The sequence below is a fragment of the Pundamilia nyererei genome, unplaced genomic scaffold (assembly GCF_000239375.1).
Source record: "Pundamilia nyererei isolate P.nyererei 1_Seehausen unplaced genomic scaffold, PunNye1.0 scaffold00142, whole genome shotgun sequence".
Classification (NCBI taxonomy): Eukaryota; Metazoa; Chordata; class Actinopteri; order Cichliformes; family Cichlidae; genus Pundamilia; species Pundamilia nyererei.
Window position 1 is genome coordinate 142,194 of NW_005187543.1, and position 26,657 is coordinate 168,850.

Here is a 26,657-nt window from a genome sequence, read left to right on the forward strand (position 1 = left end):
ATATATATATAATAATAGCAGCTTGTAAAAATATTGGATTATTTCTGTCAAGACCGCATGTTGCATTTTTTTAGACACTTAAAAAAAAGAAATATTTGGTGGCAGAACTAGCTTTTAATACCAGCACCTGGATAGAAAGTTCATTAAAACACAATTTAAATGTAAACTCGTGTTGTAAAAGGAAAAAGAAAAAAAGATTTGTACTTATTCTGAATTCTTTTTTAGAAAGAACAACATTACTTTGCAATTTAATTGCTTTCATATAGATTTTTTTTCCAGTTTCCCCAAAACATTAAATCAAATCTTACTATGTAAGATTGGTTAAATGCTTGTAGGGTGTCGAACCAAACTGGTTCCAGTTTGTTCATCTTGACAGGGCAGGTCATTAGTGTCCCTTCAAGTGTCCTGTATGCTGGCAACATTAGCACAACTGAGCGTGTTGTTTGCGGAGTGTGTTCAGTTTCTCTTCACTTTACCCCTGGGGACTAACTTGCACACTGGTTCACATGAATACTTTACAAAGAGCATGAATATTTCAGGGTTGATGTAAAAATGCATTCAAAGGCGGGTTTCTGATGTGGCTCCTTGAAAGGGTTCCTCTGACGTTGCGGAGGTATTTATTGCGAGCGCTCCCTTCACCCATTGCTGCTAAAAAAGAGCGATGGCAGTTGCAGCATTCTCCTCTGGCATTGTTCCTAACAGGCTTTTGGAATTTTGAATTTTTTTTCTGGGAAAAAATTCCTTTGTTTTTGGGGGGGTTTTCAGCATGCCACATGCACACTTCTACCCTCTTGTCCACTGAACCATGTTACTTAGAGCCAGTAGAGACTCTGTCAGTTTGCATTTGCCTCTGTCCATCTTCACCTACTACAAGCCAGTCATTTGTAATGCATGTCAGGTGGTCGATTTATAGTTTACACTTGCACTGTGTTCTGGGAATCTGACATTGGAGCAACTTCTCTCTGCCTGTACTTGCTGATACAGTTCGACACAGACCTGTAAACTCCTCTAATGCGATTTAATTTGGCCAGTTCATTTACAAGGACTTTGAAATAGTAATTTTATCTTCTTCTGGCTCCAATGCAGAGTTGGAGACGGTCCTCGCTTGGCTGTGAGGCCAAGATTCAGATGTTGGATAGTGTCAGAGCAGGAGACACAGTGGAGCTGTCTTTACTGCTGGCATTTATGGCTGTGGGCTCATCTTTCAGCCATATTGTTCTGATCAGTGTGCTCTGACTGAGGTGTGGCTGTGTGAAAGCAGCGGGGGGTTCACAGCCTGTCCATGGCTGAGCTCTGCTCTAAACATCCCATGTAATCAAAGGTCATATTTATGCCATCTCACTTACTCTCCTCTTCCTTTGCATCTGCCCGGCCTCCCTTTCCATAGGCTGTCCTCTGTCTCTTTTTCCCTTCCATTTTTCAGTCTCCTTTCTTTCCAGCAGGAAGACTCTTGTGTCTGGGAAGTAGTGGTCTTCCTGCCACTTCTGTTTTAGCCACCCTCCCTTGCCCCTGGGCCATTGTTGTAGACCACAGCTTTGTGTGTGTTTTACAGCTGCTGTTAAAGATAAAAAACAGCCCCTTCCACCCCCTTTATTGTTTTCTGGTAGGATGTCCCTGTCATTCCCTTGGTTTTTATGTCCTAGTTGGATATCTGAGCAGCGCCCCCCTTCAAAGGTTAGCCATGCTGTCTGGCTTCTCCCATTTTTTTTTCCAAAGGAGAATAAATAACTTTACTGGGACTTTTATTGAACGTCTCATTGCTGGACTGTCCCATGGGTCTGTGGATGCTGGGAAGAGGCTTCAAACACAAACACAGGTGTTTGGTGGAGTTAGCAAGGGGCTGGTTACAACCAGGGTCTTTAAAACAATAAACTTCAGCGAGTGAGTGAAGGTTGTTTGTGGGAAAAGAGGTTTCTTCTTCTTGGCCTTGTAGTTCTAGTGTTTTGAACACTCACCGGGTTTGTACCCAGCTCCTGTTTGCCTTTGCCCACTCCCCTTCCTTGTTGACCCCAGACAAGAGCAGCGGCTGGAGTGTGTTTCATGGCCAGTGTAATTATTTAGCAGCACAGCTTCCAGCCTCACTCATCCTGCCACTAGTCTTTTCTCTGGAACTCTAAACCTTTTGGGCTATAGTGACATCTGAGCGAACATACATTTTGAATATAGTGAGCATTGTATTAAAAGGCTACTTGTACACAGGGGCCACTATAGTTGATGTGCAGTGACAGAGCATGGGTCTTAGGCCAAATTCTATTTGGCTTTACGCTACGGCTCTGCAAAACAGAGTGAGAACCATGGCCTGTTGTTGGGCTCGTTTGTGGATTGTTGTGATATAACACAGTTCAGACATGCTGTCAGTGGAGTCCCCCTGAATAGTGGAGGCGTTGCTTGGCATCCTACACCTGGCTGAAATAGCACCTTGCCCTGTGCAGCTGCCATCTGTCACCTTCCCCTGACACTGCGGCCCCCCCTGGAAATCCAACTGACTGGCAAGGGCAGTCAACTGTCTGTGAAAGGGTAAGCCCCTTACATATTTGCAAATACCTTTGCTTGCAAGAGTAACAAGACTTTAGGTGTATCTGTATCATTAAAAATAATTTTTTTTTACTAATGATTTAAGTGATCATGAAAAAATATTAGCATCTAAATCAGCCACTGAGTAATAAATTTAAAGTTCTATTATTTAAATTTTGTTGCTTATCAGCAAAACTGTTCACACAAAGTGGACGCTTTGGGTAGAGAAAAAAAAAAGGATCTGGCTTTGCAAGAGGATTTTGGTTAACTGGTGGCCATGTTACCTCAGATACAGGCTCTTGACTCAGTCCGCTACCCAAACCACACCATGTGGCATGATGCCACAGAACCCTTGCCTTGAGCTTGGGGCGTGTACACAGGACAAACACAAAGGAGTCCCATGGGTGACGGTGACTACCAGGGTAATACCTTCCTGTATTGGATTTCAGGGCATTGGATTTCAAAACCCTCTCATGTATTTTTACACTCAATGTGAGGAAGTGAAAAGTTAATTGACGAATCCAACGAAGCCACGATGAACATGCACGCACATATGCATGCACGCAAAAAATAATGAAAATAAAAGTGTTGTTGCCTGCTTAAATAGACTGATAGGTTTGCCCAAAGCCAACCGCTGCTATTTTGTTTGTGATTCAGATCTCTCTCTGCCCCCTCATGCTCCCTCCCTCTCTCTTCTAGTATCAGGCTGCTTCTCATCAGGCAGCCCCAGGCCCACCTCAGCGCATGGCCGTATTGCATGTGACAGCTGTTAGACATTATTAACGGCTCAAGCAGAAAATCCAGATTACAGTTTTTTTAATTTCAATTTTATTATTGTAATCGTTCAGTGAAAAGAACAAAAAACAAAATAGGGGGGCCCTTTTGTTGTTAGCAGATTTGCGGTCAGTGACAATACTGCAAGCACACGAGTGTTATGAATGTGTGTGTGGTTATGTTTGGGTTGGTGGGTGGGTTTGCGTGTGTGTTTGTGTGTCTTGGGGTAGTGTTCTCCAGACAAACCACCCCACCCCACTAGAGCTGAGGCACCCCGTGGTTGGCTGTGAGGCCTAGACAGGTGCATTGTTAACCCTCTAACGTCTGAGCCTGTCTCTGCTGGATCTGATGTTAGTTCTCTGGCAGAATTGAATGCCACTTGGTGCGGCATGTGTAGCAGTCCCAGTTTGTGCTGCATTCACAGGAAACAGCATGCTGCTCTAATGGCGTGTTCTTTCTCCGCACAAATTAGGAGTTTTGAAAATGACAGTTTTTCGGGGTAGCTGTGCAGGCTTCACTTTCTGCTTCAGCACTAACATGTTGTAATGTCTGGATTTTTATTTTGAAACAATGATATAATTCAGCAACTGCTATGGTTTTTCTCAAGAGTTTGTCTTTATTTCCTTCACTTTCTATTTTCTGGATTCTGAGCTTCCCTTACTGAAATGACTGTAATCTATAAATGATAGTGTGCGGCAAACTAGTAGAAAAACTTTACCCACGATTCGAAGTCTGCCAGTGAAGAGAAGCAGGTGTTTGTGATGTACAGAACCATTCAATAAGATGTTCCACTTAGTATATGCAAAAAAGAAAATTGCCATTAAATATACAAGCCATATGCCTCTGAAGAGTGTGTCAGCCCTTTTGTGAGAAAACAAAGATTAGCATCAGGAATTCCATTTTAATAAGTCTCCTGGGAGTATCCAACCAGATGCCAAGTCCTCAATCCAAAAGGGACTTGTTGCACTTTCTGTCTCTCTCGCTCTGTTTTTTCCACCCTCTGTCTTGGTCTCTCTCTCTCTTGCATGAATATCCTGAGCTCTGCCTGACACTGATCAGAACCCCCCCCCAAAAACTTCTTCCTCCCCTTCTGCTTTCTGTTCAAATCACTCGTTTTGCACCATAAATTCTCTCATGCCTACACGTTTGTTCTTTGATGATCCATGTCATACCCTTTCTGCTCCTCCCTGAAGCTTCCCCACATCCTCCATTTCCCCCGCCCTTTTCATATTCACCCCCCCCCCTCCCAACTATTCACCCCCCCCCACCCCACCCCAACATTAGTTCCTCAAAATGGATTGTTTTGTTGCCCTCTACCTATTTCTGCATATTTTCCCCCTGCCCCCTCTGCCTGATGTGACCACTAGGCTACACTGCCTCCTCTCTCTCTGATACAGTATGCATCCCGTGGATCCGGGGTAAATGACTGGCTTTGCAGCAACAGATGTGCGTACGTCTGCTGTCGCTGCTTTGCAGTAAGGTTTTTCTTCTTGCCATGCGTGCCCACTGACCTCCCCTCTGGTGTTAGCGAGTTAAGGTTACTTTGTTTCCTCGAGAAAGAAAGAAAAAACAGACAGAGAGAGGGATGTGATGGCAAGTCTGGATGCACACTTGTCAAATGCTGTCATACACTTGCTGGTGCATTACAAATACATACGCATAAAAAACAGCATGTACACACTTGCGTATGCACACACACTCACACACACACACAGCATAAGCACGTCATGCAGACTCACACATCTTCCTTCCCAGGAGGCCATGGGGCCAGTGGGACAGAGCAAGCTTGAGAGTCTGGTTCATCTGTTTACATCTAATTATAGAAACAGGGCTATTTCTGCAACCACTACTCCAGCTTTTTTCATATTCTAGAGTGAGAGAGAGAAGGAGGGAGGGAGGGAGGAAGACAGTTGGGGAGTAGGAATAAAAGGAAGGTGTGAGAGAGAGACGAAGAGAGAGAGAGAAGAAAGAGGGAAAAAAACAAAGCCTTGACAGCCTTTTCTCACAATGGTGAGCGGTTATCTCATCCCCTCAGCACTGCTACAGTCTGCAGTGTCTCAGTACAGTACAACAGGACAGGGAGGGGGAGAGTGTCTTGTATTGTAAGCCCTCTCATCCTCATGTAACATGAATGTGCAAATTTATGAGAAACAAGCAACAGCAAAACAAAGCAATCGCTGTTTTCTGTTTTTTCTTTCTTTCCTTTCCCCCCTTATCCATTAGCCTTGACAGTCACCCCAATAAAAGAGAATAAATTCTGCACCCGTGCCCTGTAGGCTTTTAGTTTGACCCAGTGGAGAGCGCCGTCCATCCAAAACAGTCCAAACAAAACGAAGTAAGAGTTGATGTTGGGGATTAACGTTGTATAAAATGTATCTAGTATTAAAGAGACGGGGCCAGTGCTGTAGTTAATCCTCAAGCTTGGTGGCTGACACCCAGCTGAGTGGCTGCAGTTTGCCGGTGGGGCTGGAGCGGGGGAGGCACTGGGCTTCCTGCCTGGGGATGCCAGGTGAGAGCCAGATCAGGCCAGGGATGTGCCTCTTTTTGTTTTTTGTTTTTTTTTTGGGGGGGGGGCAGGCAGGCTGCAGCCTCTTGCAGGTGTTTTCATTACAAAAAAGAAAAAGAGGAAGAAGAGGAAAAAGAAAAGAGGCTGAATGCACAGCCTGTGGGATGCAACCTGAGACAGGTTCTTCCCATCCCCCCACCCTAATACATAAACTCCTACATAATGGAAATGCTTGCTTGCATACACCAAACTGCCACCACCCACTCCTTTTCCTTTATTCTCAGACGTGGCAGGTAAATTAATTGGCTGCCAGTGTGTAACATATATGCCGAGATAAAGGTGCTCTGTCTGGCCGAGGTGTAGCGTAACGACCGTAATGATAGCTCCATTGTGCTTATGTTTAGGGGGGTAGTTAGCGGCACAGCTAGCAGGGTCGTTGCCGGAGGGCTGGATAGCCTCTGATTAATAGTGGGGAATGCTTTGAAGTGACACCCAAGTGCACCCGCTCACAGGCTAATGGCAATGCCATCGGTATAGGGAGCGCTCCCTCTTCCTCAGTCTTCATTAGCTAAGTTTCCCCAGTACTCTCTCGCCACCCACGCCTTACATGCTTGCCTCTTATATAGACAGCCTTTAGGAACACTTACGTGTTTTATTCTTGCAGTTGTTCCGTGGTTTCGCTGTCATTTCTCATTCACATTTGTGTAAGGAGTTTTTTTTAAGGCATCGAACGTCAGCAAAGAAGAGGCCTTTACTCACAGAGTTTCACCACGAAGGTGAACTGTGTCACAGCCTAAAGACTCATGGGATTCATGTGGCACAAGTGGGACATGGCAGGGGACTGTTCCCAGGATCCACTTTGATCTGGCATGCTGACGGACGAGCTACAGCTGTGGATGTGTGTGTGTTGTAGCAGGGAGGCAGGGTTGGGTCTGTCAGCTGTTGCAGTAAAGTAAACTATTAGTGGTGGGAGAAGGCAGCGATTCCAGTGAAGAATTAGAACCAGTTCTAATTGCAGTGAGGTTGGGCTATGATTACATGCTGGCTAATGCACTGACAGACCTCTTACTTGGCTGGCTCTCAGAAAGCTGCTGAAATGGCTCGATGCCTTTTGGTTATACAGCATAATGGGAGGGTGTGTGAACACACTTGTGTGTGTGTGTGTGTGTTTGGTATGTGTGGGTGGCTGCCTGTGTGTATCTCTGATTAAACTTGCTTTTAAGGAGTGGGGTTTTTTTGTGCTTTTTGCATGTTTTCCCGCAAGTTTTTGCATACTTGTGCGTTTTCTGTTTGATAGCTGTGCTCCGCTTGTTTCTTGAGTGCCTGTCATTATTTGTAGTAGAAGCAACTTTTCTTTCCAAATCAAAACTCAGCTGGCACAACTGTCTCTGAACAGTACAGAAGAAGTGTGTTTTAGTGTGTTTTGAGTTTTTGTGTGTATGCCTCTGTTGTATTTGTGTGTGTGTCTGTGTATGCCCATGGGAAACGGCAATCAAAGGAGCCGTGTGGTGTAGAGATTGTATGAAAGGAGTGAGAGAGGAAACAGAGTGGCAGGCAGCTGAGAGGGCAGCATGTGGGGGTGGACAGGGGGCTGATGCAGGTGCCTAATTCTACCTCATCTCTGGGCATTTTATATTCCATCCATCTCTCTCTTCTCCAGTTCTTTATGGGGCTGCTGGTTGATAAATCCACCTGCTTCAATTACATTGCTGATTAGCGGGTATGTCTGAATAATAGCACACAGATGGATTTATACATTGTAAGCCTGTTGCTGAAGTAATCAGGTAGGACTTTTAAGAAGCTGTGCTTATTTTTCACCTCATAATTTGAATTATAATTAGGATTTTGCGTGTGTGTGTGTGTGTTTATTCAGGTGTGAAGGCTTCTTTCCCTTCTACAAGAAGCTCAGCAGTAAAGTGCTTAAAATCACATGATATTCCTTGCATATGGCCTGACAGTGTTGGGAAATATCTGCTGTTTCTTCTTCAGACCCTTAGGCCTGTGTTGTCTGTTTTTTTATCTAGGCAGAAAAAATACAGACATCATTGTGGTTTCTCTGAGCTCTGGAGGTCAGAGAAAACATTCAACAGAGTCACAGGAATTTTCTAGTGTGTATCTGTGCTGATTACTTACTGGTTTAGTCGTGGCTCTTACATAGACTGGTGTGTTTCAAGGATTACTCACGGGATCACATGAGAGATCTTCAGGAGGCATTTTCATACAGCAGGGACCCCAAATGCAACCCCAACAACAGTCCACTGATGACTACCAGTCATAAATGTGTCATGCGTATGTTTATTCGTGTGTGGTTGTTAGGAAACGAAATGGGATGAGTTTGAGTTTATTAATTCATGTACAAGATCAGTAACGTGTCGGCTAAGCAGTGAGGTATGAGGAGCGAATTGGTCATCCTTGGTAACAGGGTATTGCGAGACTAGAATAATCTGTACACATGGAAACTGGATGGATAAATACCACGTGTGTAGCGGTAAAGTAGGCAGCTGTGTGGGAAGCAGAGGATTGTTGGGAAGAGTGGAACATGTGAGGGTTGTGCAGATGTCTGTTATTTTAGAGAGCAAATTTTCTTTAAGCTATGAGGTCCACAGTGTATTAACTCTATTGTGTGTGTGTGTGTGTGTGTGTGTGTGTGACTAAATGCGTGTATCTCTGTTTGACAGATCTTATTTCAGAAAGTGGAGCTGCTTTGAGGATCAATACTGACATGCTGACTGCACTCGTGCACATGCACGACACACATACACACACTTTTTTTGGGCTCAGTGTCTCATCTGTCAGTTGTCAGTTTTCTCCAGCTCCATGGGTTCTCTTTCGAGCTAGGCAGATGGCGAACACTCAGAATGAAAGCAGATCCTAAGTCCTTTTGGATCTCCATCAGTCTCTGGGACCATCCTGCACAGGGCTCAAGTTTCTCAAGCACCGGCTGAGCCTTCCCGGCGCTCCAAACCAGCCGTTTCGTCACCTTGCTTTACCCAGCTCACGTATGTCGAGTGTAACGGCGGTTCTTTTAAGTCTCGCATCCAGCAGCAGTCCACATTAACTCACGCAAGCGCTGAAGCTAAAAAGGCTGCTGACAGTTGCTCCCATTGCTTACTCCACCTCCTCCCTACCAGTTCAACAGATACCTAATCCCAGTAGGGTATCTATGCCCCTCTGCTCTTCCAGCTTCTCACCAAGTGTGTAGCCCTACACTGCATGCATTAACCAAGTTCACCAAAGGGCATATTTCCCCACACTGGTCCATGTCTCTTACCTGAAGGAGCAGCTGCACTTCAGGGTCTACCAGCCTGTATGTTTTTATTTGAGAATGAGCAGGATTCATTACAGCACGCTTGCTTGGACTTGCTTTTGTTTGAAGGCCGCCCTGCACCTAACTGCAAGAGATTTTTATGAGGCACGGTTCTGAGCCAGTCAGCCAGGCTGCTGTGCCACAGATTGGTGGGGAGCAGTGCCATCCCACCACATACACCATCTGGGAGATTGTGCGGAGAGGAAGGGAGAAAGTTTGTGTTCTTTTGATTATGCACATATGTTTGTGTAGGTTTGTATTTGTGAACGTGCAAAGGGAGAATGGTGGTTAGAGCTACTTGTGAAAGGATTTTTATTTTTTTTTTAAAAAGGGGGGAAAAAGTTTGTCTTTTTAAAAAACAAAAATTAAGGTGGACCTTATACTGCCCCTGCCCACATCTTGTGATTTATGGGCTTGTGAAGGAAATCTCTCATTTGCCACTTTTCATCTTCTTTTTTCATGTCATTTTTTTTCTCTCACTCTCAGTGGAATTCAGTTTTTCTCCAGATCTTTCACTGTTTCCACAAAGCAGCAATAGAATAAGACAGAATAAGGGAGAAAGGGAAGCGAAAAGGACGGCAGCCAGAAGGAAGCCGTAGTCCTTTTTTGCGATTGGTTTAAAACCGTGTTGAATAAAAGCCTTGTCGTAGCGGATATGCTTCAAGTAAATATTCATAGGTGTTGACATGCCAGCGTAACGTATTGTGTTTGTGGCAAGCAGGCATGTCGGTATGCAGTGTATACTTTCTGCTTGTAAATAATTCAAAACACTTGTTATGGTGCTGTTCCCGCTGCATTGTGGTTTGAGCATCATTGTTGACACTAATAAATGAAAAAAAAATGTGTTTGCATCTTTTGTGCAACTTTATATGGAGAACACTGCTGGCCACGGGGCTGAATGTAACTGGTTTTTGCTGCTAATATCTGCCGGTGAGCACATTACCACACTGAGGTCGCAGTCGGGTCAACTGCAGTCTGGAGCTTTTAGTGTTGGTGTGCATGTGAATGTACATTTATCATGTCTTTATGTGGACCTTACTCACTCAGGTGCTAGCTATAAATCTAGCTCACCCTTTCCTGGCCTGGTGAGGACACAGCAGGAGCCGATGGGGGTTCACCTTTTTCCTTTTCTTCTCTCTTCTTTTCTTTTCTTTTCTTTTCTTTTACAAACATTGGAGGGGGGGAGGGGGGGTATAGGAGGCCAAAGGGTTAGACGGGAAGAGAAGAAGAGAAGAGAGATAAATGAGGGAGGGGGCTTAATGAGAGCCCTGACTCACATGATTATGGGACTGGCTGATAGAAATCAGGATCTTTCTCAAAGAAGTCAATTAACCCCCTCCCCCTACTCTAATTATGCATGGATTGCTCCACTGGCTCTTTACTGATAGGGCTGCTCAGCACAGCTCAATATGCAGACTCATGCTGCCTGAGTCTGTGTTGTGAGAAGCATTTGTCAAGCTTTTTTTTCAGTCTGCTAGCAGCCTGCTTTAAACTCAGGGTTTTTCAAAGCCATTTGTTACCCCCATTCTACTCCTCTTTACTCACCTGCCAGGCAGACAGTCAGTACCAGGCAGTGCCAGTAGGGAGCTCCACCCTCAGGAGGATTCTGGTTATTAGCGTATTAGTAACTAGATGATGACTGAACTCTGTGGTCAGAGTAAATAAGCAATGTTGTAGAATGTCAACACGACCAGGCGGCTCCTTCACAGCACCCAGTGTTGACATAACTGCTCTCTTATCTGAGGAGAGCAAAGCCCATCGCCACAATAGAAAGCTATGCCAGATCAAATACAGTAAAGGCTAGAAACCACACTCTCCAAAACACAAATCCATACTCACACAGTGGCTGTGAGGGAATGCGGTGCATGTGGTAATACATACAGCACAAAACAATGGATAAAGCGGCGGTCCCAGCACAGGTTATTCGTTCTGCAAGACTGTCTGGTTTTCATGTTAACCCATTAAAATAATGGGGTGTTTAGGGTGCTGGCAGTCTGCGTAAAGAACCTGGACTCTGCTGTTATTGCTCAGCTTGGTAACGAATCAGTCTGACAGTCATAAAACACGCTTTGCCATTAAGCATCAGTGAATGAGCGGTTTAAGGTGAAGTGACAACTAATAGTTGTCTCAAAAAAAAAAAAGCAGAAGAAAACAAAGGACGCAGGGGAGAGGACGCAAAAAGAAAGATGTCCGTGTTTTGATTTTCAAAATCTGTGTTTAAGCACCTGTGTCACATTTGCGATCTCTGTGTCAAAACATTTCAGGAGACCTTCTTCCCCTCATTGCCTCACAGCACCCTAATAACTCTTCTTTAGTCTGCTTCCTCGCCGCTTCCCCTCCACACGCCCCTCCTCTCCATTATGGCCTCTGCCAGATCTAGACGGCGCTTGGCTCACACTGGCGTTATGATAACCTGCTGAAAGCTGTTGCTCTCCTGTGAGCATGCAGACTCCCAGCCGAGGTTTCCCTGCATCACTTTTCCCTCGTGTTCTCCGGTCAACCCCACAGCTATGACTTGCTTCATTTGTTTCATACATTCACCAAATCATTGCATGAGTTCAGACCTTTCATATAAATTTTGGCTTTCTGACCCAGCATAGGTGCTGATATATTTTATGGCCACCAATGTTAAGCATAAATTAAAGAAAAATAAGAATAGGTGTACTGTTCAAAGTAACTTTAATAGTTACTCAGGGATACTGAGTTTTTATTTGAAACCTAAAACACTGCTAGTATAGAACTATTAGACATGGCCAGTTGGAAAACATTTTTTTTAACTTGCAGGTTTATAACTTTTCAGTATTTAGTGGTGTTTTTGTGTGACTTGTCAGTAAGTGTGTGTGATTGGAAGGATCTGCTAAGGCAAACCAAACGGCAGCTGCAACACATCTGTTGGCTTCAATCAGATGCTGCAAGCCTGTTGTAAGCCCACAAGGTCTGTTCCCTTCTTCTCTGCTATTTCTTTTATATATATATGTGTGTGTGTGTCCCAGACAAATACAGAGGGGAGGATAACACATGATGGCCCATAATGCCCCTCCAACATACTAAATGCGATCACTGTAAAAGTAATGGAGGACTGCAGTGGTAACTGTTCATCCACACAGACAGGAATGAGCAGCTGATCTAGAAAAAACAATCCCCCTTCCTCCTCCGTGGTTTGACCTTGTATTTTTGCCTCTTCCACAATGAGTCGTTAAAGCCGTCAAGATAACCAGCTGGAGAGCAGAGGAGGCTAAGGTAGGTCATGGCAGGTCAGGGAACAGGAGGGGAGACAAGAGGCATTTAAATTTGTGGGGGTTTTTGTCTGTGCTGCTGCTTTTTGTAATGATGACAGGAAATGCTCTTAATTTTACTCATTTCTGCCTTTGTGGCTGCAGATGTTGAGCAGCACCGGCAGCAGCATTCCATAGATGACCGGTGTCAAGAGTTATCGCAAGATATAACTCATCTTTAAAGGCCAGTCTGGCAGCGTGATTTGGCTAAACTCGTGCATTTGAAAGTGCAGATGGATAAAGTGGGAGAGGAAGTGGTTATCTCCATGAGTCGAGAAGAGTTTTGTCATTATGGCTAAGACGTTTGGTAACAAGAGAAGTCAAGGTGATGCATGTGAGATTATACACTGTGTTCTTTACAAGGTGATACTGTATAATGTTTGGCCTTGGCTACCCAGGTGCCTCGCTTCCCCTTGTCTGTAGGTTATCAGAACAAAACTGCTTGCATTTGTCTTAGCCGAACGCTACAAGAATTAAACATTTTTCCTTTGTTCCCCCTGTGAACCAACAGCAAATTACATTCAGGGCTGCAGAAAGACCTTGGACTGGCTGGTGCAGCGGTTCCCGGCTCTGTTATCTGCACTGTTCTGCTCTGTGCCTCTGACAGGCTACATCAAAAAGAGAGAAGCCAGAGCAGGGAGCTGCCTTCTGTTTCTCTCACAGACATTAGACTTTATCATATTACAGGACAATCCAAGAGAACTTGGAGGACAGTAGCAACGTAGTGACTCCAACCAGACCCCTGATGTCCAGGACTGCTCTGCATGACCTAAATGAGGTGCCAGGCTACAGACGGAGGGAGGGAGAGAAGATGGGAAGACTGGGGAGAACAGGACATTCCGACGAGTCCTCGTTGCCGTTTGAATGCTAGGATGTTGATTTATGGGTGACTCTGATATAGGGAGGGGCTAACCCCATAAAACAAGATGTTCATTACACTTTTGGACCTTGTGAACACTGATGGACAAACAAGAGCAGAGAAACGGAGCGCAAATGGGACAAGAGAGTGGGAGGAAAAGTGATTTTAAAGAGAAAAAAACTGAAAATGAAGAGAAAGTGTTTCCATTTTGAAGCATGTGGCTGACGCCAACTGAGGGAAGAGACCGAGGTGATGAGGGAGGACAGAAATATGGAACTGAGCAGCAGGGGGATGGAGGGAGAGTGATGTGGGATGATGGAGAGGGTGTGAGGACGGAAAAGGAAAACTGAGAAGGGGAATGAGTGATGGGGCTCGAAGGAGCAAATGGAGAAGAAGGGATGAAAGTGAAAAAGGGAAGACAGCAGGCAAAATTTGCCCCAATGAATTGAGCTGCTTGCAGATTTATGTGGTGTTGTGGTTATCATTGTGCATGAACCAAAGGAGATGGGGAGACTCGAGCAATGCGACGCCCAAGCGTGAGCGTGCGTTTATCTGTGTATGCATTGCAGCGCACTTTTATTCTCCCTCAGCACGTTGCCCATGTCTCCTCCAAAGCAAACTAACTTCTGAATTTGACAGAACCCTCGCCTGTGGTGAGGTAACATCCACCAACATCCACACTACACTTTTCCAAAGTCTATCTACCTAGCACTGCTGGTTGAGAGAAGAGAGGATTAGACCACCCAGGACTGGGTAGTCAAAGCACCGCTTTGATGTGGCACGAGCATATGTGCAGTGCATGGGTACAATCTCTGCTAAAACACACTCGCAAAACACAGTTTTACTGCCTCCTGTGCGGCATCATTACTCCTCGTCAGTGGAGCGGTGGGATGCTCAAAAAGAGAAGGAGAGGGAGAGCGAGAGAGACGCAGCCACCTCCTGTGCCAGGCACTGCCAGGCTGAAATGCTGGAGCCGTATGGTCACCCCGAGGGAGGGGAAACCTGCCCGGTCTAACCACATCTCAATTAACCAATTAAGTTCAAAAGTTAACAGGGTACTAATTAGAGAATAGTGCTGAATCCTTGTTTTAATCTCTCTTTTTTCCCCACTACGAGGCATGTCTGTGTCCGTGACCTGGCTGGCTGAGCTTTGCCTGCGTCGGCTGAAACATGGCACGCAAGCTGCCGTTAGTCACCCATCCATCCCCATGGCCAGAACATAAAACCAATGGATTTAGAAGGATCAGTCATCAGCTGTAAAACAAACCAGATTCAGAGCATTCCATCTGATCTTTCCAGTGAAACAGGAGGACCATGAAAATCCCATTTTTGGATCTAGAGTTTTCAGAGACCTGTGAGTGAATATTCACAAATGAAGGATAGTTTTTAGTCATAGCTAACGTGGCTGTTTCCTGCTCATCCGGCTTGTATTTGTTCCTGCAGATGGGCTTTAATGGATGCCAAATGGGAGGTTTAGTGCCTCACTATTGGCCTGTTGGAGTCTCTTTTTAACACCATCATATTAAATGACTTGCGTTTAGGACTCGAGGCAACGGCGTGCTCCTGTCGTTGACAATATGCCTTGGGCAGAAAGTGTTTGTAACACACCGCTAAAAGTATAAATTTTATCCCCGCATTAAAGGAGGAGAAGAGGGGCTGCTATATTGGCTGCTACCACCAATAAAAAGATATGTGGGCTGTATGACACAATTGTAGTAAGGCGGCTTTGAGCCCCGGAGCCAAACATGGTGTGTTTAGAATCAGGCTGACAGCTCGATATAGAGAGAGGTGAGAAAGCCTTCTTTGACTCTGCTCTGCTTTCTAACGGGGAATTATTATTTTTTCTGTCTGTTTGTTTTTTGGGATTTGGGGAGTGGTGGTATTTAATGACCCATGCAATTCAAGCTCCTGAATGATTGGTAGGATGATTAGCTGTTTGTATTTCTGAGTGTGTGCGTGTGTGAATGAAGAAGAGGCTGAATAAGTCTTGGATGTCAGAAAGCAGTTTGAGGGGTGAAGGACTCCCTTGTCGTATGCGAGGCCCTGGAGGATTCCTCCCCTCTTCCTCTCTTCCTCCTCCTCCCTTGTTCGCCCCCTGAATCTCATCTCTTCCTCTGTGAGATCCACAATGCTGGGAAGAAATGTGTCATTAACAGGGGAGACCAAAATAATGTTTATGGGCTCAAGCAGCACTGAAATCATTTTCCATATCAGTGCAACTGCATGGGCCCTGTGGGGGAGTAAATCTGATTTTCTCCTCCCTGTGCCAATGGGAAACATCATGGGAAAGAAAACAGATTGGATTGTTAGAGAGATGGCCTGACGCAGCTGTGGGCGGCTCTTTTTGTGTTTGGGTGTGCTGCTGCTGTGTGCGTATATCATAAAGACAGGATCAACCAGAGAAGGGAAGAGAAGGCAAAATAAAAATGTGGATGTTAGCGTGAATGTGTGGATGAGAGAACGAGCCCCACTATGGGAATCGCAATTTCATGCCTCGGGAATAAAGAGCTGGGATGCAACAAATGACCCTCGTGGAACAATGGGTCAGTTAACAAGCACAACCACCAGTTTGGTCTGGACACATCAAATGTCCTGTAGAAGTTACAAGGAGTAAAGTAGTTCCAACTAAATCTGATGCCTTTTATGCCCGTTCCATAAGAAACATTTGCATTTTATCCACGTAGCCAAGAGGGGAAAAAAGGAATAGGTTTAGTAAAGCGTGGAGGGAAGTTTAATAAAGTAAAATGCTGACGGAAATAACTATGTGCTTTGAGAGAAAACACTTCGTAATGAGAAAACTGCTTGAGTAATTTGCACTTCCTGTTACATCATGAACACTTAAGTTCTCACAGAAAGGACAGAAACGAGCAAAAGCAGAATGCGGTGATTTCGTGTTGTGGTTTTCTTGTATGTTCTCTTAAATCTCTGTTGTGGGACTAGGTAAAGAGAGTGTGCATGTGTGGGTGAGTATAAAAGGAAGGTAATGGGCCTTGAGCTCATTTGGCCTGGCCTGGTGCTGTTGCTGTTTCGAATCTGTCCTCCCACCTTCCGAGTCCCGGACCTGGAATGTCTGCTTGTTCTCCACAGATGAGGCCAGTGACTCAGCAAACAACTGCACTTTCACATGGCTCACAGCAAGCGTGCTTAAACAAGGGTCTAAGTGATGAGCCCAAACCTTTGCCTGAGGCTATTAATATTTTAATAGCAATAAACAGTGAGTAGCATTAAACCTTAGCACTGCACTTTACCCTTCATCGCCCCGCTCTTACCCCAGTTTTTTACTCCGCTCTAGCTCTCACCTGCAATCTTCACCGCTTAGCACAATCTCACTTTGACAGTCAGATGTCTGATTGTCTCTTAAACAACACTTCCTGGCCCGCTCCCCAGAAAATAGCCATGAAATTTCAGTCTGTCTTCTTTATTTACTTTGCCCATAACATACCTCTTCAGCAGGAACTCTATCAGACATTGATATCTCTTTCTGTTGGCCCCCTCCTGCCCCTCATACCAGTGTTGGCACAGCGGCTATGGAACTGAAGAGGAAGCTCCTTTTTGATAAAAATAAACCTTTCTGAAAAAGAGCTTCATGAATGATTAATTGTGATAAACATGATGTGCTGTACTCCTTGAAATGGCAGCCTGGCCAGGTACCTAGACACATGTGATGCTGGCTTTTGCAGTTTTGCAAACTGCTGTATAAACAGTGAAAAGGTTCGAGGAGTAGAATAGATAAAGAGAGACGCTGGTGGCATGTGTGCACATTTTCTCCCGTTTTCTCTTTAGCGTGGCATGTGTGGCTCCATTGTTATGTTCGGGCTCCCTGCCAAACTTGAGTGAGCCAGTTGGTCTAATTTGTTTAGGATTAGAATCTCTTATCCATATCATGTCGACTTCTATATTGTATAAACAGCTGGGTGAAGTGGCAGGGGTTCTTCAGCTGACCTCCCAAGGCCAATTTTATTTGCATTGTACTCATGCAAAGAATTCCCAGAATCCCTTTTACCCCGTCATCACTTCAGTAGTGAGAGAGTGGCTGACCACGAAGCCACTCAGCAAACACAGGCTGTCAACTTGAGCGAGACGACCACCATACGGATGCACAATCGCACACACAAAGGATCACATATGTTCATAAACGCACACACACATACTCCCACACGCTCTCTGCTGATTTCACTTTGAAAGTTTCTCACAGTTCCTCGGTCTCTTATCTACTCTAAACTCTCACCCCTTTCCCCTCCTCTGGATGTTGCATGTAGTAACGAGGCTTTCTCACTCTTTCGCCATCCATTCTTATAACTGGTTCTCTTTCTCCCACCCCCACACTGACCACATCCACTAAACTCACTCCACAGGCACGCAGTGTGGAGAGTGTTGGAGGCGTCCGCTGCTGGCACTTTCCCCCACCCCTGCACTGGGCCCAGGTCCAGGACTGGACTGCCTGCTCGCTCTCTCACTCTTTCTCTCCCTCACTTCAGTATACTTCTGATCCTCCTGCAGTAGCCCACTCCCCCAGTCCCACCATCAAGCCTCACATCGACACAGAAAGAAAAAAGTCAGGGAGGTGGGAGTTTGTAAAGCAGGGGGCAAGTTAAGAAGAGGAAGGGGAAAAAAACTTGCTACAGTTGTTTCTGAAGTGAGGAGGAATTTGGCTACCAGTTGCACTAATGTTTTCAAGATGACTTTGACTGTTTGAAGGAAATCCCCCCACTTTAGTAGCCATTTGAAATTCCATCTGTGTTTTATTGTGAGGAAGTAGGTGCTGGGTTAGTCAGCGGCCCTCCAGGGTAGCAGTGCAGTCTGTCTGGGGCTGCTGATGTGTACAGTTGCCCAATCCAGTCTGTGTTACTGGAGGGTCAAAAACTAAGTCCTGTGTTTGAGTGAATGTGTGTGTGTGGAAAGTCTGGCTGGCTTCTTCTTGGGCGTCTGAATTCCTGGGCAGAACATGGAACTACATTAGTAGGAAACTCTGATGAAAAAGACACTGAAGTGGGAGTGAAGTTCGCTTACCAACGAGCATCCTGCTCAGTATGTTTTTACTTGGTAAGTAACTCTTCAAATGTCTGTTTCTTCCTTGCTGTTTCCTACTTTCATAGTGGGTTCTTTCGTAAACAAGTGCTAAAGAAACAAGCTGCTACAATTTACAGCTAAACACAGAAATTCTTAAATGTCTCATATAATATAAAACCTAGCTTACCAGTATATGTTCTGTCGCGTTTCTTTCTGTGTTAAAGCAGTGCCAGTAACTAGCAGCTCCTGGAAGAAGTACATTTATATTTATTTTCCCTTGAATCACCAATCTGATGTTAATTTCATTCATTTAAGACAAGAAGGGGAGTGTGTATTTTCTGTCAGAGGACATGACTGAGAGAGTGAGAGAGAGTACAGCTGCCACATGGCACTGACCGTTCATTGAGCGACCTAAACTGCTCACAGACTCTCTGATACGAGCTCTTATAAACTGGTTGTGTGTCTGTGTGTTTTTATTCTCTGGCATTTCTTCTTCTGCTTCTTCCCTCCACTCTGTGGCACTTGGTGATCACTGAGCTGTGGAGAGCAGGTTGATGCAGTCACATCTGCAATTTTCTTTCCGTCTCTCTTCTCCTCGCGTCACCATCACTCTCACTTCTCATTGTGCGTCTGGCTTCTTTGTCTAGACGACACGTCCATCCGTCCCTTCGGGCTGCGGTCTGTGAATAAGACGGAGGGCTTTAGACTGCCTTGGCTTGTTTTTCAAGAGCAGACAGAGAAATATGATCCAAGGTGAAATAAATGTACTTCTTCTTCTTCTTCTTCTTCTTCTTCTTCTTCTTCTTCTTAGAGGCGTAGTTGTAGATCCCCATGTGCTCCCTCACATGCTCATAAACACAAGCGCATGTGGATGGGCGTCTGCCTCTTCAGGAGAAATTTTTGATCTGATTCCCAGCGTTGAAAAGAACAAGATGTTGTGGGTGGGTGCTTGTTGTCTTCCTAGCTTCTTTTTTTTTTTCTTTTACCCCATCACTTTGTGGTCCACATGCAGATGAGATTGTATTATGCCTCGTCAAGGCCCCAAATTACCCCGAGTTGTATGATGACATCACATCCCTCCCCTCAACTTGACAATTGAAACCTGTTTAAATTCACTGGACGAGTGTGTGTTTGATTGCAACTGTGACCTAAGTGGGGTTTCAAGGTAGACTGGCTGTTCTTGCTGAGCAGCATGCTGACCAACTGCATCTGCCCACTGCTGTTGTAATGGCTCGTATTCAGCCTCCTTGCCTCAAGCGCTGTTTCTCTTTCGTTCCCATGACAACTGGGCCTTCGTTCTCCTAGCTACGCCTCCCTGCCTGCTGCTCACTCCGTGCCGCCCTCAGGGGCCCATGCCTGGGCCCACATTATTGTGTGTGCATGCATGTATATTTTTGTTGTTGCACGCAAACTGGTCTCCTTCACCCTTGCACACCAACGCCGGAGCAAAACAGTAGCACTAGTTAACACCTCCACCTCCGGAGGTTCTGCGGCATTTGTGTTTGTTTCTCTGGATCTATGTGAACACAACTGTGTGAGTTTGAGTGTTGGGATGTGGTGTTGAGATGTCAGGAAGGGAGGTGGGTTTCCCCTTATCCCGGTGTCCCCTTCTCCTTTAATTCCCTAATAGGATTAATCTTCATCTCTGTCAGGGATCGGTGCCGATTAGGATGCACATGACCCGATTTTCTTAAGAGCGCATACAACTGCACTGCTGGCTCCACTTAGGAACTGGAGAAATAAATAAACACAGTTTAGAGAAAACACACAGGCGCAGAAAACATAACTTTTACAAGGAGGCGGTGGAGCAACGGCTAAGTCACTATTTATTACACCACTAAAACTGTAATAGTAAGTCGAGCAGTGGTGCCGTCATGGCTCAGACTTTTATTCCACTTGTTCTGCACTGCTTTAGTTGGCATCCAAAGTGAAAGAAAGGTGAAAAACCAGCCCACTTTTATAACCTATGTGCTTTCTCACCGACACCTCTGATTCATTAGGATTTATATGGGTTCAGGGAGGGCATTGTATTAACGCAGCGTGAGTGGAGTTTGTGTTTTCTAAACAAGAGTATGAAAATTTGAAAAAAAAAAAAGCAGGAATTTGTGTGGCGTCATGCACAGCATACTTTCAGTAGGAGGCAAATATAACACTAAGGGAGAGGTTATTTAGTGTGATTGACAGGTTGCGGAGTCTGCCAACCACTAACTCTCACCTGCTACAGTTTACATCAGAGCGGTGCTCAGTCCTTCACCAAGTGAAGATGCCACGGCCAAACTGGACCACTGGAAGGTCTGATTCGGTTGTGCTGTGGGAAGGGCTCGTGGTTTGATTTGATCCAAGACCCTTCTGAGGTTTTCATTCAATTCCTTTCTCCCTGAACACAGACTTAAACTTCAAAGATCTCCTTGCCCGACATCTACACATCCCCTTTTTAATGTATTGTCCTTCTCCTTTCCTTGTCTTTCTGGCAGAGGCTCTCTCCTCACTGTGTTAAGAGGGGCTTTGCAGCCTCTCTCTGTCACTCTATGTCTCTCTCACCCTTTCTCCCTCTCTCACTCTGAGGCAAGGCTGTTAATAATGCAGGAGGATTAGCTGATTTATGTGAGCCGGAGGCACTGAGGAAAGCTGGGGTTCCTGGGGGCGACAGGCAGAAGAGGGGAGGGGGGGCAATGAGTGTGCAGCATGGAGGGCGGTGACATACAGGAGCCCGACGTGTCTGGATGATGAAGGTTGGATGTGTGCCTGGTGAGCATGCTGGCCATAATCCACCCACCCACCACCCACCTCTACTGGCCCCCGACACCCACTCTGAACTCCGCAGAACCGTGCCAGGAGCCCTCCACAGGGACCAAGTGATAGGAGGTGGCAGCAGAGGGGAATGGGGACTGATACAGAGCAAAAGGAGAACAGCATGGATAGTGTAGCATGTGACCAGGCTACTTGACAGTGTCTCCCATCAACATGCGAAATGTTGCTATAGACAATCGAAATCTGATTAAATAGAAGATTTTTGCTACCATGTGATTTAGGAGATGTAGTCTCATTATTTTGTTCCAATGTTTTGTTATTAGAAGTGGATCTAAATAAAAACCTCCAGCCCAATTTTACAGGCTTAGACTAAGATAACCTGATAATCCAGATAATCTACAGCAAAAGAGAAATGAATCACAACACACTTTGGCTTCATTTCTTTCTGTGATCAAATTTCAGAGACCTCCAAGAGTGTCGCTGCATCCACATGCGCACAAACACACACACACACGCAGGATTGGTTGTAAGGTAGTTTTTCGAGGCAGGGCGCTGTAAGGTTGGGGATCGTGGGGGATTTCCACCTGTCTGGGGCGGTGGTACCAAGTGTGACAGAGGTGCTTTTGTACGTGTTGTGTGTTTGTGCGCGCACGCCTCTGCATGCTTCTGTGCGCTGGCCTATGAGCCATAGGCTATTCGGTGCAAAAGCGAGAAGCAGACTGATGGGTTTATCCCTGCTGTCTGCCCAGAGGATGTGCTCACTCACTGGCTGGCTGATTAAGGCTCCCACACAATTGTTCTCACACTCCCAGAAAAAGAAAAAAAAAAGGATCGATGCATGTTTGGACTGATTCATGCTCCAAGAAAATCAAATCACTCAGCATTCCTTGGGAGATCAGCTTGTCATAAGAGGCTCATAATGAATTTCTACTGTGTCGCTCTCCCCGTGTTTTGGTGTGCGCGATATACGATACACTAATGTGTGTCTGAGCATGTATCTGCATGTGTGCTCTCATACAGGCAACTTCATACATATGCATGAGACTTCACGGTGGTGTGACTTGGGGGAAATGAATGCGCAAAGAGCTGGGCACCCGGGCCCCTCGCTCAAGTGCACTGGCGGGCGCGTAATGGGAATGCAATTTAAGCAGTGGTTAATCAGTGTGTTTTCTCCAGCTTGCCCAGCAATGCATAATAGACAATCAGCCCCCAGTCATACGGGCGTTGCTACAAATGGTCAATTACTCATCATAGTCTTGTTAAACACACAGTTCAGCCAGCCAGGGACAGATTGCTCTGCTGGTGCCATTATTATGGTAAAGAACAAAGCAAAGCAATGCTAGAAACAGGGAAAGAGGGAGGGAAGGAAGAGACAATGAGGATTTGGAAGAGGCATGGTGTATTTCTGCACATCAAAATGGGACAGAGGAGGGGACGAGAAGAGTGAAGACAGCTTTTGTAACAAAGCAGGAGGAAGGAAAAAGGAGTGAAACACCGAAATGGAACCAGAGAAGAAAGAAGAGCACGGGATTGTCAGCGTCACGCAGAGAAAAAGCAAGACTGAAAGAAAACCAGACAGAGAGGAGGTGAAATGGAGCAAAGCAATAAAAGAGATTGAGGGCATGAAAGTGAGAGATGGAGAGCACAAGATAATGGAGGGAGGGAGAGAAATTGAGAAAGGGACACTGGGGAGCAGGAGCAAAAGTGTGTGAGAGCGAGAGGGAGAGAGCCTGAGAAAGTGTGTACTCAGCTGTGAGATGAGACCTCTGTCTGCCCATGGGGAGAGGTGGTGTGAGGGGAGAGAAGACGAGGGAAGAGGACTCTGCTGACAGTGAGGGGGAGGAGAGTCTCACACTTTCTCTCTGTCACACACATACGCTCTCTCACTCATTCAGCCTCTCCCGAGAGCAGCGATCACATTTGCCTGGCTTAATGATTCTACCAAAAAAAGAGAAGAAAAATATGTATATATGAGTGGGCCTCACACTGAGATGCAAAGCTTTTCTTGTTGTTTTTCCTTTTTAGTCACACTCACTGTCCCAGTGTACACACACTCCCAATTCTAACCATTCTTCTCTCTCCTTACCTTTTGTTCCTGTGGGAATGCAGGCAGTGGATTGATGGGCAATTCTTCTGCCTCCTTCATGGGGACCTTTCTGGCCAGTAGTCTGGGTTCCCCTCCTTCCCACCCGTCTCATCCCTCCCGGCCGCCCTCCTCGCCCTCTTCGCCCTCCTTCCGTGGCGGACCCCACTCGAGCGCCTCGCAAATCTGGTTTCCCCATTCGCATGAAGGTACCTCAAATCACACATGTACACAAACACACAGCCCCTCATCTGACCGCACCATCTGGATGAGGTGATATTTATGTCCTGGCATTATTGGAGGCAGCTTTGCACGGTGTATTGTTACTCTGATATTGTATATTTTTGTGTCGCGCTAGGTTTGCACCAAAGTACGGCTTGTAATCGTCTGGGCTCCAACCCTTTTATTTATGCACTAAAATAGGCCCACACCCAGCATGTTTGGGATAGAGCACTGTGCCACGGTTTTCTGGATACAGACACAGGGTTAAAAGTTCAGCCACAGAATCTTGCGGTATTCGATTCATGTCAGCAGGAATGTCACTCAGGGCCCTCTGAAGCAGCACATGCGACTGTGTGCCAGTAAAAAAAAAAAAAGTTGCAGTGATTGCAGAGCTTTCAGCCGGTGTCTCCATCACAGTCTTAAAAAGGTGGTTCCCACCAATCAGAATTACTAAACCCTTACTCGACACACGCGCACATACACTCACAAACCAACTTCAACACCTCATATTCTGTCTCGATACAGCCAGGAAGTCAGATAACGATAAAGCTGAGGGATTAATGAAGTTGGGTGTTTCAGGAATTAATTGGGGTGACAGATAAACACAAGACAAATCATCTTATTAATATATTAACGTAAGGTCAGCTTTTCTGTGTCTTCACCTTCAGATTTACATCTTGCTAATTACGCACTGTGATGGCCACCTAAAATTACCTGGTGAATCACAATCCTGGATGGACTCTTGTTATTTCAGCCCCCTGGTTATAGTATATTTATTATCTAAGAATAGCCCAGATGTTATCGGTGGGGAGACCAGTGGGAAGTGTTTCTTTTCTCTTTTTTTTTTTTTTTTGAAATTCGTGGTCACTCATCAGCGGCACCCCACCTGCATGTTATGTGTCCAGGGATGATTAAGTGGATTACAGCTGACATGCTGTATAGTCATGAAGATTGTTAAGTCATATGATATCTCCCAGCAACTTCCTTGCTCTGATGCCCCGGGCACCAGGCCGCTGACTCAGTGGACAGATGCTACACCAGATTAAACTCTAGACTCCTCCAAAATATTAGCTCCGGCGTCAGCCCAATCTCAGACATTTCCCTCCAAACTCATTTTGTAAGCATCAGTGTTTCCTTTATCTTATACTTTCTAGGTTTCATTGTCAAACACTTTCTTCTTGTGGAAAAGTAAAATAATATTAAGAGTGATGAAGATAATGCCAAGCCTAATAAAAGTAATGGAGGTGATTATGACTGGGATTATTACTCAGTTGGCAATGGAGGCCATTATCTCTATTGCAGTTTAATTGCATATAACGCACTAAGAGCATGATTGAATCCAGACTCTTCATCAACCACATTCAGCTGTTCCCTCCTCAAGATAATTGCATATTGTCTTTTTCCTGTTTTGCATAAAAAGCAAGTCATCAAAATGAGCGGCACAATTACCCAGACTCTCGCCTTCTCTCTCCGGGTGTCAGCAGAACCCCACCAGCATCAGAGCAGGCATTGACTTGTGCTTGTGTCGGTGCATTAGTGTTTCGCTTGTAACCTCAAAGAAGTGCTGTGTTTTTATTTTTTTCTTCTTCTTCTTTTTCTCTGTTTTTAAAGTGGCTGCTTGCATGCATATCTAAGCAAAGCAGTTCAAATTTGTATTCGAAAACGATTTTACGATTCGCACGTTTCTGGCATATACCTGTCATTGCGCGGAACGTCTTTGTTTCCGCTATTCCTCTGACACATTTTTCTGCAGATTAAAAGCCTGAAATCTATCACGTAACAAGCAGATGAGAACAATTATCTCCTTTGCTTGCTAACTAGTCACTTAGTGGGGATAAACAATGGACTGTGGCTATATGGAGCAGGCTAATCACATTTATTTTTTATTACTCCTATTTGGTGAGTCAATTAAGAATTAATTCCTCTTTTCAATATAATAAGTTTTGCGGGCATTTGAAATGAGTTGGTGATAAAGAAAAGCCACATAAAATGTAAGATGGATATTATTTTTGCTCCATTAAGCCCGGAGAAAACAGCAAAAATGTTCAGAAATGCAGCATTCTTCCAAGGTTTCAGCATCCAGATGTACCAGCATTACACTTCTTTTACTGATTATGCGGGCTGTTACAAAAATTTGAATATTTTAACCTTATGCATTGACCCTAAACATATCCATGGAAACGCCCCTACTTTGGCTACTAAAGTAACAAAATATCCCATCGCAAACTTTCAACCTCAGTTTCTCAGGTTGGCTAAACTAAGAGGGAAAAAAAGGTCTCTCAACTTCAGCTGCCCTGGCATGGGCAGTAGTCTGGACGTGCTTTCCTGTCAGTTTAGGCTCCTTTAAATGACACTGGCGGTAAGGATAACTTTGGCAAAGGCAAAACAGTCTTTTGTTGACTTTTGGTTAAAGATTTATTGTTTTGGGAAAAGGAAAGTGTACAGCCAGTCTAACAAATTCTAGGATATTTCTGTAAGGTCACAGCAACAAGACCCAAATCATTAGTGGCTTTCATGACGTCAGAGGAGTTAACAGAGATTAAAGGAAGTTTTTGTTTCAGAATCTCTTCTTGCCAGCTACAGCAGCAGCCATTGTATGTTACCACAAGGAATTGTCTGTTTTTTTTCCTTTGCTGAGCTGAGCAGTGCTGTGAGCTCACTGTCACAGAGACGGAGTCTTAGTATACGGCTACGGATGCAAGAAGAAGGGTGAGTCGGTGGTGGGGGGACACAAAAACAAGGGCAGATGCAGTGTAGTGAATGTTTCAGTAAATGTAAAATGTTTTCACAACACCTGTTAAAATAAATTAGGCCCACCGAGCTTTTGAAAGATTTATTTTCATGTCTGGGACCGTTTGAATAAACCCCACTGAATCGACTGAGTGGAAAAATGAAAAAATAAAAAAATAAATAAAAATGACCAAAAGAGGAGAAAAAAGGGTGGGGAGTGGGTAAAGAATAAAAAGAAAACCTGCCGACTCCTCGCAGTCCCGAGGCCAGCTGGCCAGGGTCCAAATGACTTCTTAAGTTATGCCAAAAATAATCGCAGTCTCATATCTTTGTCCACACATATAAACACACACGTGCACGCACACACAGAGTTGCCTGCACACACCTGTCTAATCCACTTCTGTTTGATACGCCTTTCCAAGCCTATCTTCAGTTGTCCATCTTTCCTTCTGTGAGCAGTTGCTTGCTTTTCCTTTTGTAGGATTTAAGCTGCACCCCCCGCCTCTCCTCTTCCTTACTCCTGCTTCTTTAATTCTCTCTCTCCCTCTCCCTCTCTCTCTCCTGTGCCAGTCTGCATCCCTTCCTTTCAATTAGTCAAACCTGAAGAGATCCACCACAGCACTGCC

The 26,657-nt window shown here is 45.1% G+C and overlaps 1 protein-coding gene across 6 annotated transcripts in view; it reads left to right on the forward strand.

Moving 5' to 3' along the window:
- The window catches only part of bahcc1a (BAH domain and coiled-coil containing 1a), a 62,629-nt gene that overhangs the window by 5,912 nt on the left and 30,060 nt on the right, over positions 1 to 26,657 (forward strand). For 5 of the 6 annotated variants that reach the window (XM_005744308.1, XM_013913652.1, XM_013913651.1 and 2 more), the window contains exon 3: positions 23,106 to 23,288. In XM_005744308.1, the coding sequence (XP_005744365.1) occupies positions 23,106 to 23,288 (183 nt within the window). Of the gene's footprint in view, positions 1 to 18,170; positions 18,279 to 23,105; positions 23,289 to 26,657 lie in introns of those variants that run through there. The other variant, XM_013913654.1, reaches the window with a different exon arrangement.